The sequence below is a fragment of the Mirounga leonina genome, unplaced genomic scaffold (assembly GCF_011800145.1).
Source record: "Mirounga leonina isolate KUSES-001 unplaced genomic scaffold, KU_Mleo_1.0 Mir_239, whole genome shotgun sequence".
In the NCBI taxonomy this organism is placed as follows: domain Eukaryota; kingdom Metazoa; phylum Chordata; class Mammalia; order Carnivora; family Phocidae; genus Mirounga; species Mirounga leonina.
This window is the reverse complement of record NW_023270624.1, coordinates 3,350,762-3,364,860: the sequence shown is the minus strand read 5'-3', so window position 1 is coordinate 3,364,860 and position 14,099 is coordinate 3,350,762. Positions and strand designations below refer to the sequence as shown.

General features: G+C 39.9%; 1 protein-coding gene across 1 annotated transcript in view; it reads right to left on the bottom strand.

Moving 5' to 3' along the window:
• Positions 1-356: 356 nt before the first annotated feature.
• Positions 357-14,099, bottom strand: part of TRIM58 (tripartite motif containing 58) — an 18,241-nt gene continuing 4,498 nt past the window's right edge. The window contains exons 4-6 of the mRNA XM_035029347.1: positions 11,713-11,735; positions 11,515-11,615; positions 357-1,190 (exon numbers count right to left, since the gene is read on the bottom strand). Of these exons, the coding sequence (XP_034885238.1) occupies positions 601-1,190; positions 11,515-11,615; positions 11,713-11,735 (714 nt within the window). The 3' untranslated portion in view covers positions 357-600. The remainder of the gene's footprint in view (positions 1,191-11,514; positions 11,616-11,712; positions 11,736-14,099) is intronic.

Sequence of the window (14,099 nt, the reverse complement as noted above, 5' to 3'; positions counted from 1 at the left end):
AGAGAGACAGAATGAGAGAGGAAGAGAAACAGAATTATGTATCTGATGCTGGAGTGAAATTGGACTGTTCTCCACCAATTTAAGACTTGCCATTTGTAAAAAAAAAAAAAAAAAAAAAAAAGTCATTTCTATTCTTAATATGAGTTGGAATGAAAGGAGATCAAAAAGAATGAGAAATTATAATGAATGTATAGGAATCCTTAACAAAAGGTCCATTGACTTGGACAAAGCCTCATCAAGAAAATGTGTAGCACCATTTGTAAGACTTGAGAAGCCTGCTCCATTTCTAAAATTATGATATATAGGGGCGCCTGGCCAGCTCAGTCAGAAGAGCATGTGACTCTTGATCTCGGGTAGTGAGTTCAAGCACCACATGGGCTATAGAGATCATCACTTACAAAATTAAATATATATGCTCTATAATTCTCCTCCAAATGTAAATATTTAATATTTTCTGTTTTGTCCTGATGTAAAAATGTCCATAGCAAGAAGGATTAAAGTGCTGATTTGAATGGGGGCATTTGTTTGGGCTTAGCATGTTTGCATCCTCATTCCACCCCAGGAACCTTTGCTAGGTGTAAAATTCTCAGGAACAGAATTTTAGGAATGATCGTGTCTCACATTAGAAGCAGAGTCAAGATGACCCCTGGATGCCCAATTTTCTGACTCCACATCTGTCATAGATGGCAAGATAAGAGGAATCGTGTCACAGATGAAAAAATAAGGTCGAAGAACACCAGAGAACAGTTGATTGAATGTGTAGATGTAAGACCCATTTGTTACATTGTAAAAGGAGATTTCACCTGCTTCATAGTCCAAAAAAATCCCAATGCAATGAGGCCGTTCCAGGTGGAGGAGAGGCACTGATGGGGAGGTAAGGACCATGTACTCATTCCCTTTCAGCAGCCACATGGCCCAGACTCCATTCTCAGGAGAGGGTGTGGTCTCCCCCTTCCGTGGCACTGTCTCTTGACAGACACCTAAACCCCATTCTGCTCTTTCTCCCACCATGACTTCCCAGTAATGCCTCCCTGAGGAGAAGTTCTGCAAACCCAGGATACAGGGCCATGTGTCAAATCGCTCGGGGTTGTTGGGGAGATCCCTCCACAGCTCTCCATCCTGCACACTGCGTAGATCAGCCGTCAAGAGGAGGCTAGGGTGTGCTGTGACAGGGTCCAGCTTTACATCAACTGTGGGAAGAATTTTGTGGGACATGTGAAAGGTCAGAGAAGACTGGTAAAAACATAGGAAGCACAATATTATGTATAATAGTCCCACCATTCCTCATCCTCCTCTCTCAAATAACTCCTAGAGAAAGAAAAATAATAGTTTGCCTTGTGGGTCACTAGTATATTCCTCATTACTTCCTTGTGTATCCCATTGCTACCTCTGCATAATTCAGGACTCATTATTACCCCAATAAAAGCATAACCACTGACGATGTGATGAACCATAAGCATAATTATTTAGATACCTTTCACCTACATTCAGAACACTTGGGTGCTCTTAGGAAGATCTTCTGCATTTATTTTTTCTCAAAATCCATAGAGAAATTTTGTTAATTTGAAATCTACCACTTTCTTCCAATGTTATGTTACTCTGGTAGGCAGAATTCTAAAATGAGCCCCATGACCTATAGACCCTGGTGCTACTCTCATGATTATATTTTATGACAAGAGGAACATGATTTGGGTGGATCTCATCTAATCACATGAACCCTTAAAATCAGAAAGGTTTCTCTGGCTATTGGGCTGGTGGCAGAACAGGAAGTGAGAGAGATTTGAATTTAATGTGTCCTTGCTGTCTTTGAAGACAGAATGAGCCACATGAGAAGAAAGGCCAGTGACCTCCAACTGATAGCCAACAAGGAAATGGGGATCTCAGTCCTACAACCGCCATAACTACATTATGCCAATAGACTGAATCAGCTTGGGAGTGGATTCCTCCCCAGACTCTTCAGAGGAGCCCAGCCTGCCAACACCTTAATATTGATCTTGTGAAAACCTAAGCAGAGAAATGAGCTGATCCCACATGAATGTCTGGTCTGTATAACTATGACCTAATAAATGTATGTGGATTTAAGCAGTGAAATCTGTGGTAATTTCTTACACAACAACAGAAAACCAATATTGATACTGTGAAGTCCCAGGGAGATTGATGTGAAATTTTACTTATACACATAATTAATAAATACATTTATGTGTAAAATCTGAATGAAGAAGGCAGAATGTAAAATATTCAGTGTCTTGACTTTATAAACATTTAAAAATAATAAGTTTCATTAATATGGTTTTATTTTTAATATCATAATAACAAATACTATTATAATGACCCTTATTACTATTTGTCTCTAAATCCACTTCTGGTGGTCTTGTGTTGATACCCTAACCTGAGTGGGTCATGTATGTAATATATCATCGCTGCTAACCCATTTAACCACCCTCAAGGTGACTGTTATCATCCCCACATTATAGATGAGGAGACTCAGAGTCAGAGTTTATGCAATTTCCCCAAACTCTAGAGGTCATAAGTAACAGACAGAAATGTGGGTTTCCATGGAACTGTGCTAGGCCTACTTAACATATGTTGTCTTTACACATCATTTCCACTCCAGCACACTTCCTTGATCCATTTATAAGAAAATAAATCTGTGAAGTGGTTGTTAAAATGGTCTATCTCCAATTGCTCCCCCACCCCTCTCTCCTACACTCAATTGTTCATCATGATATAACAATACTCAAAGGAGACTTCCCAGTGACCTCCACACTGGTGAGTAGTCATTAGAGTTCACCTTAAATTACTTTTCTGTAGCATTCAATGTTGTTGAGAATCCTTTGTCCTGGAAAACCTCCTTTCTCTTTCCCAAAGACACTGATCATCACAATTTCCTTCCCTCTCTACTCATCACTCATTCTTGGTCTCCTTTGCTGTTTTCCTCTCTTCTCTATCCAATGGTTTTAGGACTGGGACCTCTTCTTTCTTTCTCAGCTCACTCTCAATGCATTCCTGGGCTGGCTGGATCATTGCTTTAATTAAATTCCATTCATGTGCTTACTGATTCCAAATGCATATCTCTACCTTAGACCTTTCTCCTGAAACACTGTATTTGCAGAATCATCTGCTTACTTCACATCAAACTTTGGATATTTAACATTCATCACAACATTGGTATGTTCAAAACCCAACTCCCTTCTTCTCCCACACCTGCAGCTTTAACCATCAATGTTAACAACTTCATTATGCCAATTCTGGAGATTCAAACTCTGGAATCATTTTGATTTTTCTCTTTCTCTGACAACTCATCCCTCATCCAACAGCAGATTCTGCCAGCTCTACTTTTTTTTTTTTTTTTAAGATTTATATATTTATTTATTTGACAGAGAGAGAAATAGTGAGAGAGGGAACACAAGCAGGGGAGTGGGAGAGGGGGAAGCAGGCTTCCCGCCGAGCAGGGAGCCTGATGCGGGGCTCTATCCCAGGACCCTGGAATCATGACCTGAGCCGAAGGCAGACGCTTAACGACTGAGCCACCCAGACACCCGCAGCTCTACCTTTGAAATATACCAAGATTCTGTCCACATTCCAGATCTCAGCACCTCTGATAATACTACCATGTTATGAATTATTGCAAAGGCTCCTAATTGCTTTTCCCACTTAAAGCCTCGCCCCTTTGAATTTATTCTCAATAAAACGTACAGAGTAAGACTCTCAAAACATTAATCTAATCATGTTATTCCTCCATTTACAACTTTTCATCGATTTCCTGTTTCACTCAAAGTAAAGCATCCTGGCCACATTGACCTGCCCATAGCACCCTGTGCTAGTTGGTCTTTTCTTGGCCTCTCTGACTCTGCCCTTGCTTACTCTTACCCAGCCACACAGACCTCATAGTTCCTGGAACGCATCTTCTATATTTCTATCTCAGGCCTGGACACTCATTGTTTCTGCTGCCTGGAATGTTTTCTTCCACATTAGATATATGATGAGTTAACCCCAAGGGGCCTTCCTTGATTGTCAAATTCAAAATCAGATGCCCTAACCTGAACACTTCTGGCCATCTTTACTTTATTTTTTCTCAGTATTTTTGTTTGTTTGTTTGTTTTTAAACTATTCTTTATAAATATACAAATATATATTACATCAGTGGTCCATTTCTCAATGTTGTGTTTGTAGTGAGCAATCTATTTATTTATTTTTTTTATTATTTTATTATGTTATGTTAGTCACCATACAATACATCATTGGTTTTTGATGTGGTGATCCATGATCCATTCTTTTCGTATAACACCCAGTGCTCTGTGCAGTACGTGCCCTCCTTAATACCCATCACCAGGCTAATCAATCCCCCCTCCCCCTTCCCCTCTAAAACCCTGTTTGTTTCTCAGAGTCCATAGTCTCTCATGGTTCATCTCCCCCTCCGATTTCCCTCCCTTCATTTTTCCGTTCCTTCTAATGTCCTCCATGCTATTCCTTATGTTCCACAAATAAGTGAAACCATATGCTAATTGACTTTCTCTGCTTGACTTATTTCACTTAGCATAATCTCCTCCAGTCCCATCCATGTTGATGTAAAAGTTGGGTATTCATCCTTTCTGATAGCTGAGTAATATTCCATTGTATATATGGACCACATCTTCTTTATCCATTCATCTGTTGAAGGCCATCTCGGCTCTTTCCACAGTTTGGCTATTGTGGACATTGCTGCTATGAACATTGGGGTGCATATGGCCCTTCTTTTCATTACATCTGTGTCTTTGGGGTAAATACCTAGAAGTGCAATTGCTGGGTCATAGGGTAGCTCTATTTTTAAAATTTTGAGGAACCTCCACACTGTTTTCCAGAGTGGCTGTACCAACTTGCATTCCCACCAACAGTGTAAGAAGTTTCCCCTTTCTCCACAACCTCTCCAACAATGGATGTTTCTTTCCCTGTCATTTTTGCCATTCTAAGTGGTGTAAGGTGGTATCTCAATGTGCTTTTGATTTGAATTTCCCTGATGGCTAACAATGATGAAAATTTTTTCATGTGTCTGTTAGCCATTTGTATGTCTTCTTCAGAGAAGTGTCTTTTCATATCTTCTGCCCACTTTTTGACTTGATTAGTTGTTTTTTGGGTGTTGAGTTTGAGAAGTTCTTTATACATCTTGGATACCAGCCCTTTATCTGTAGTGTCATTTACAAATATCTTCTCCCATTCTGTGGGTTGCCTCTTTGTTTTGTTGACTGTTTCCTTTGCTGTGCAGAAGCTTTTTATCTTGATGAAGTCCCAAAAGTTCATTTTTGCTTTTGTGTCACTAGCTTTTGGAGATGTATCTTGAAAGAAGTTGCTGTGGCCAATGTCAAAGAGGTTTCTACCTATGTTCTCCTCTAGGATTTGGATGGATTCCTGTCTCACATTGAGGTCCTTCATCCACTTTGAGTTTATCTTTGTGTATGGTGTTAGAGAATGGTCGAGTTTCACTCTTCTGCATGTGACTGTCCAATTTTCCCAGGACCATTTATTGAAGAGACTCTCTTTTTTCCATTGCCTGTTTTTTCCTGCTTTGTCAAAGATTATTTGACCATAGAGTTGAGGGTCCATATCTGGGTTCTCTATTTTGTTCCATTGGTCTATATGTCTGTTTTTGTGCCAGTACTATGCTGTCTTGGCGATCACAGCTTTGTAATATAGCTTGAAATCAGGCAATGTGATGCCCCCAGCTTTGTTTTTCTTTTTCAACATTTCCTTGGCGATTCGGGGTCTTTTCTGATTCCATACAAATTTTAGGATTGTTTGTTCCAGCACTTTGAAAAATGTCATTGGAATTTTGATCGGGTTGGCATTGAAGGTGTAGAATGCTCTGGGTGGCATAGATATTTTAACAATGTTTATTCTTCCAATCCATGAGCATGGAATATTTTTCCATCTTTTTGTGTCTTCTTCAATTTCTTTCATGAGTGTTTTGTAGTTCCTAGAGTATAGATCCTTTACCTCTTTGGTTAGGTTTATCCCGAGGTATCTTATGGTTTTTGGTGTTATTGTAAATGGAATCGTTTCTCTAATTTCTCTTTCTACAGTTGCATTGTTAGTGTATAAGAAAGCAACTGATTTCTGTGCACTGATTTTGTATCTTGCCACATTACTGAATTGCTGGATGAGTTCTAGTAATTTGGGGGTGGAGTCTTTTGGGTTTTCCACATAAAGTATCATGTCATCTGCGAAAAGAGAGAGTTTGACTTCTTCTTTGCCAATTTGAATACCTTTTATTTCTTTTTGTTGTCTGATTGCTGTTGCTAGCACTTCTAGTACTACGTTGAACAAGAGTGGTGAGAGTGGGCATCCTTGACATGTTCCTGATCTTAAGGGAAAGGCTCTCAGCTTTTCCCCATTGAGGATGATATTCGCTGTGGGTTTTTCATAGATGGGTTTTATGAACTTGAGGAATGTCCCCTCTATCCCTATACTCTAAAGAGTTTTAATCAGGAAAGGATGTTGTATTTTGTCAAATGCTTTTTCTTCACCAATTGAGAGGACCAGATGGTTCTTCTCCCTCCTCTTATTAATGTGTTCTATCACATTGATTGATTTGTGAATGTTGAACCACCCTTGCACCCGGGGGATAAATCCCACTTGGTCATGGTGGATGATCCTTTTAATGTATTGTTGGATCCTATTAGCTAGGCTTTTGTTGAGGATTTTGGAATCCATATTCATCAGGGATATTGGTCTGAAATTCTCCTTCTAGATGGGCTCTTTGTCTGGTTTGGGGATTAAGGTAATGCTAGTCTCATAGAATGAGTCTGGAAGTTTTCCTTCTGTTTCTATTTTTTGAAACAGCTTCAGTAGAATAGGTATTATTTCTTCTTTGAATGTTTGGTAGAATTCCCCAGGGAATCCATCAGGCCCTGGACTCTTGTGTTTTGGGAGGTTTTGGATCACTGCTTCAATCTCCTTACTGGTTATTGGCCTATTCAGGTTGTGAATTTCTTCCTGTTTCAGTCTTGGCAGCTTATAGGTTTCTAGGAAGGCCTCCATTTCATCCAGATTGCTCAGTTTATTGGCATATAGTTGTTGATAATAATTTCTAATAATTGTTTCTATTTCCTTGGTGTTGGTCGTGATCTCTCCCCTTTCATTCATAATTTTATTAATTTGGGTCCTTTCTCTTTTCTTTTGGATAAGTCTGACCAGTGGTTTATCGATCTTATTAATTCTTTCAAAGAACCAACTTCTAGTGTCGCTGATCTGATCTACTGTGTTTCTTGTTTCTAATTCATTGATCTCTGCTCTAATTTTAATTATTTCTCTTCTAATGCGTGGCTTAGGCATCGTTTGTTGCTTTTTCTCTAGTTCTTTAAGGTGTAGTGTTAGTTGAATTCGAGATTTTTTTATTTTTTTGAGTGAGGCTTGAATGGCTATGTATTTCCCCCTTAGGACTGCCTTTGCAGTATCCCATAGGTTTTGGACTGATGTGTTTTCATTCTCATTGATTTCCATGAATTGTTTAAGTTCTTCTTTGATTTCCTGGTTGCCCCAAACATACTTGAGTGAGTGGTCTTTAGCTTCGAAGTGTTTGAATTTCTGCCAATTTTTTTCTTGTGATTGAATTCCAGTTTTAAAACATTGTGGTCGGAGAATATGCAGGGAATTATCTCAATCTTTTGGTATTGGTTCAGACCTGATTTGTGACCCAGTATTGGTCTATTCTGGAGAAAGTTCCATGCGTGCTCGAGAAGAATGAGTATTCTGTTGTTTTAGGGTGAAATGTTCTGTAAATATCTATGAGGTCCATCTGGTCCAATGTATCATTCAAAGCTCTTGTTTCCTTGTTGATTTTCTGCTTAGATGATCTATCCATTGCTGAGAGTGGAGTATTGAGGTCCCCTACTATTAACATATTGTTATCAATATGACTCTTTATTTTGGTTAACAGTTGGCTTATGTAGATGGCTGCTCCCATGTTGGGGGCATAGATATTTACAATTGTTAGATCTTCTTGTTGGATAGACCCTTTAAGAATGATATAGTGTCCTTCTGTGTCTCTAATTCCAGACTTTATTTTAAAATCTAATTTGTCTGATACAAGAATTGCTACCCCAGCTTTCTTTTGAGGTTGGCTGGCATGGAAGATGGATCTCCATCCCTTCACTTTCAGTCTGGGTGTATCTTTAGGTGCAAAATGAGTCTCTTGTAAGCAGCATATGGATGGGTCCTGTCTTTTTATCCAATCTGCAACTCCGTGCCGTTTTATGGGAGCATTTAGGCCATTCACATTGAGAGTGATTATTGAAAGATATGAATTGTCATCATGTTGCCTGTGAAGACGTTGTTTTTATAGATTATCGCTGTAAATGTCTGTTGTAGATCACTCTTGGGGTCTTTCTCCTTTTATAGAACCCCCCCTTAATATTTCTTGCAGGGCAGGCCTAGTGGTCCCATATTCTTTCAGTTTCTGCCGGTCTTGGAAGCTCTGCATCTCCATCCATTCTAAATGGCAGCCTTGCTGGATAAAGTATTCTTGGCTGCATGTTCTTCCTATTTAGTACCCTGAATATGTCTTGCCAGGCCTTTCTGGCTTGCCAGGTCTTTGTGGATAGGTCTGACGTTATTCTGATGTTCCTCCCTCAGTACTTAAAGAATCTCTTCCCCCTAACTGCCCTTAAGATGGTTTCCTTGGTTCTAAGATTTGCAAGTTTTACTATTACATGCCAAGGTGTTGGCCTGTTTTCCTTGATCTTGGGAGGGGTCCTCTCTGCCTCTGGGCTCGAATGTTTGTTTAATTCCCCTGATAAGGGAAGTTCTTGGCTACGATTTGCTCAAATACATCTTCTCGTCCTCTCTCTCTCCACTCCCTCTGGGATTCCAATTATTCTGACATTGGAATGCTTCATGGTGTCACATATTTCTTTGATTCTATTTTCATGGATTCTGAGTTCTTTTTCCCTGGCCTCCTCTTTCCCTTTTTATCTATTATATTGTCTTCCAGGTCGCTTATTCGTTCTTCTGCCTCACTTACCCTAGCTGTTAGATTATCTAGATTGGATTGGATCTCATTGATTGCATTTTTAAGTTCTGCCAATTCACCTTTCATTTCTGCCCTTAGAGACTCTTACATTGCCATTAATTGATTTCTTCATTCTAGCCATTGTCTTCACAATTGCTAGCCTGAATTCCATCTCCGAATTCCATCTTGGTTATATCTGCATCCCTTTGTAAATCTGCAGCATAAATCATAATCTCTGAGTCTTTCCTATTTTGGGGGTTCCTCCTCCTAGTCATTCTGTTGATGGGTGTTTGAAGGAATGTATAGAGTCCAAATTATTGACCAGAACCCAAGCAAGATGCACCTGTTTTCTTGGGACCTTAAGGTTGCTGGCCTCTTATTCTCCCAGCCTGTCTTCCAGGGGAGGGCCTGTGCGCTGTTACTCAGGCAACCCTGTTTGGGCGGAGTTGCCCTGCCCCCCTATGGCGGGGATGGGCTCTGCGGGAATCAGTTTTGGGGGCTTTTGTTCTCTGGCGGCTTTCCCTGGCAGCTTTCCACATCTCTTCTGCAAGTCAGAGCAGAAGTGACCGTTTCCAACCCTCTGCCTCAGAGCAGAGAGACCTCAGTCTGTTCTTCAGTCAACTTTTCAGGCCACACTGTCTCCGTTTCTGTCCATGCTGCTATAAACTGCAGCAGCCTGGGTTGTGTGCCCCACCACAGTGCCCCCAGTCCTGCCTCCAGGTTGGGGCACGTCTCTGCCCTTTGTGCTTCTAAAACTGCCAGCCACTCCCAGTTCACACGCGTGACCCCGCCGCTCCAGGTTTCTGCCCCGGGGGGCTGCCCTAAAGTCCTTTCCCCGCCGCTACTGGTCTGCGAGTCTGTGCCCTGTCCCCAGCGTGTGAGGCCGTCACTCACTGGCGGTGTAGGATTCCCATGACCAGGCACCCTCCCACTGCCATTTATCCTCCGATATCTTCCTGCAGAATCATGGCTCTCCGCTTCCTACCTCAAAACCAACCGCCTGCGATATTCTGCTTGTAGAGATTCAGATCTTCTTACATCTCAGGCTGGTTTCGCGGGTGCTCAGAGTGGTCTGGTGGATATCCAGCTCAATTCTGGGGACCAGTTGAAATAGGGTCCCCTACTCCTCCACTATCTTTCCTTCTCCCCCCTTAATATTCTCAATATTTTTCTCGGTATTCTGTGTCATCTTCCAACATTCTGTGCATTTTGCATAATTCAAGTAAATATGTACAACATGAAAACATGAACCTATGGATTTGTAGGATTTGTTTTGTTATTGTTTGATAATATATTTCAATACTTACAATTTTGTGTCTGGACAAAATACAGAATATTTATTGAATTGATCCATCATTATTTCATTCATTAAAAAATGGGAATATGAGGACATTGATTATGGGAGTGTAATAAATTGCAACAAGTCATGCAGTTAGTGTATGTTAATCTGCCCATTATTGAACAGGACTGCAAAAATGGGTTTTCTCATTATGGGCTGGGGTTCCTTCTAAGTAATGAAACCAGTACTTAGCCACAGTCTGTGTGCATTGCTGGGTATAACTTGGATTAAAAAAAGAAATACAAATGTTGAATCTATACTCTTTGAAGAACAGCATAATCAGACCTAACAAACTCATTTATGTCACCACACTTATTCCTACATAAAAATAACTGACTGAATATTTTTGGCTTTATTGACTACCTAATTTAAGCAGCTCATCAAGTTATGATAATAAAATAAATTTGATGTAAAGCAATGCTTTTATGTTGATGATTTTTCTATGTTTTCAAGTATGTTTCATTTAGTCCTTCAAACAATAAATTTTTTCAGTATTTTATAAACAGGGAAATTAATATTTATTGGAATTAATGTTACTCATATCATAGCTAATAAGCTATGAACCACTCTTTCAAGCCTAACTAAATGTAGCTCAAATGGGTGTTAGTGACTCTGGTACTCTTTATGACTTTACACAAATACCCAGGTTCTCTTTCTTCTGAAAACAGCGCTCTCTTCCATCCACCCTTATAACCTGGCATGATCATGTGACTCAGTACAGTTAATAAAATCTCCAGAGAACCCAGTGTGCCACTTTAGTGTAGGACTAGTGCCTCATCCACCATAAACTAGCCCTTCCCCAGAGCGACCAGCAACAGAAAGGAGGTGGGGCTTTATCTGCCTGGGTCCCAGAGGGAGATGAGGTGAAATAAAAAGTCCCCACAATCCACTAGTAAACCAATGATATGATCTAAAAATAGACCTTTGCTGGGGTGTCTGGTGGCTCAGTCTTGGTTTTGGCTCAGGTCTGATCTCGGGGTTGTGAGATCGAACCCCACATCAGGCTCCACCCCCAGCGAATAGTCTGCTTGGGTTACTCTCTCTCTCTCTTTCTCAAATAAATAAATACATCTTAAAAAATGAAAAATAAACTTTGGGTTCTGTTACTGCAGCCTGACTTGTACAGTAACAAACTGTAATAACAGCCAAACCATAGGCATTGTAGTTCTCCTGGCTCAAAGACACAGCCTACCTTGGAACTTTCTCAACATTTCCCTCATCCCAGGGATGCGACACATTGTCCTCAGCTCCATGGGGATGGTCTCCGGTTCCAGCTGTGTGACATCCTTACTTCTGAGAAGGGCACAGAACCGATAACTCTCAGTAGGGTTTATCCACCAACTTCCTTGTCTTCCCCCAACCCAGTCCCTGGTTCAGAGAGTAAACATACCGGCTCAAGGCTCCTCTCACACCCTGAAAGCAAAAGAGAAATATAAGCAGGTGTGAGTTACACCTCCGAACTGCTTTTGACGGATTGTAAAAACAAACAAACAGAAAAAACAAACATGAACATCTCTTTAGGAATGACTGGAAATAATTAAGTATGAAGATAAAACTATAGGAGATAAGAACCTCTCTTAACAAAATCCAAAAATTCGCTTTTGAATTTTCTCATGAATTTTAGAATCAGTTTGCCTCTGCTACAATGGAATTAGACTACTCAAGGTTTAGATTAATTCCAATGAGATCAATTTAACTATTTTCTGAATTGGTAATTCTGATATTTGGATATATTAACAAAGATTTACATTCTGTAACAAGTGTAGATGGAATTAAGGTAAAAATAGAGTTTAAAAATCTTCAGAATTTATTTGAGGGATGGAGAAAGGCATAGACAAAAAATGTTACTCCCAATGTCTCTGTAAGAAAACCCCAAATTCTTCATTCTTTGAAACACCACACATCATAGCTATGAACTCATGTGTGAGTGGGTTACCTAACTGGATAAAAAAGGAAATCATTAATTAACAGCAACATTTTATCTCAAAGGAGATTATTTAAATAAATCACCTGCTTCACATTTTCCTTTTTCCCCTCTAAAAATAGCCTCCTGTCAGATAAATTTTGAGAAGGCATAAAAGGAGGAAAATAACTGACTACTTTTCATGGGACTGGCAGGCCTTGTTTTTGGCCTTTGGCAGTAAAACGCTGCTCACTGGTACTGAGGAGGAAAGGGAAAGGTGGATATAAAAATAAAAATAAATAATTTTAGAATATATCCTCCCTAAGATTTGTAATGTGAATCATTTTAACATTATCTGGTGTTAAGAAATGCTTGTTTTCAATGTTGTGTTTTGGAAACATAGTAAAATAAGAAGATGGATATCATTATTGAAAATGCTAAAGTTCTGTGTATATTTACTGTTTGAAATTCAGAAAATTAATTCCTTTCTGATGCTTAGTTCACTCACATGGAAATGAGCCTAGTAATTAATAATAATAATAATAATAATAATAATAATAATAATAATAATAAACATAAGTGTTGCTTATAGAGAGATTGAAGACAAAACGAATTATGACAAAATAAATAAAAATGCTTTGTAAGTTCATTTATTTAATGAACTCCCAACTATGTAACCAGGGCTGTTTACTCACTTTACTTGTAAACATTATGTAGATAGTTAATATAAAGATTTCATGGCACTTTCAGTGTCTGGAGCTAACTCAAGGTGGAATCTGAGGGTCAGCTGCTCAATGAGCGTATGGATTACTTAGTTGAGAATCTCCTGAATGAGTCACTGGGGATGAGAAAAAATGAAGTGTGCCCCCAAATTTTCTATTGCAGTGCGTTCTAACATGATAATATGCATGCATTATCAACAATGGCTTTCTCAATTCACTTGGAATTTTGATGACCTCCTGGAAGATTAAAAACAAATAAATATTCCATTTTTCCTGTTTTGTCTCTCTGCTGTAGAACCCCTAACAGACTATGAGCAAATGGCAAGGAACCCACTTAATACCTCCCCACCGTGCCCGGAATGGGTATGCAGTACAGACAAGGAAATTCGTGTTTGCCACAAAGTTTAACAGGAAAACTTCAAGCTGGACAATTTAAGACATTATTCATACGTTTAGCTACTGACACGGAAATGGGATTCCAAAGACTTCTGGAATTGGCATATCATCATTACAGATTAACTGTGAGGTTTTAAGAAGTGTTTTCCAGGCAACATAGCATCGATTGTCCATTTTTTGTTTAACCTTATAGGTAAGATATCAAATTTTACTTCTTAAAAATATGAATTTTTGGTCTCTAAGATGAACTATTTTATTTATTTATTTATTTATTTATTTTTTAAAGATTTTATTTATTCATTCGACAGAGAGACTGAGAGAGTACACGCAGGGAGGAGTAGTAGAGGGAGAGGGAGAAGCAGACTCTCCATTGAGCAGGGAGCCCAATGTGGGGCTTGATCCCAGGACCCTGAGATCATGACCTGAGCTGAAGGCAGACGCTTAACCATCTGAGCCACCCAGGCGCCCCTAAGATGAACTATTTTAGACAATTCTCAAGAGTCCCTTCTCATTCTGATGCTAGGACTTAGAATTAAGGTGCTTTCCAAACAGTTGCCAGGGTGCCCTTTTCCTAAAAAGCATGAGGGTGCAAGTGGTTGCAAGCAGCTGTGTGTCACCATGGTTTCCCACATGGCCCGTGCTCTGTTGAGGACCCCAGGCTCACCTCCAGCTGAGCCAGCTGCTGAGGCACCCAGGCTCGCCTCCAGCAGACCCAGCTGCTGAGGCACCCAGGCTCGCCTCCAGCTGACCCAGCTG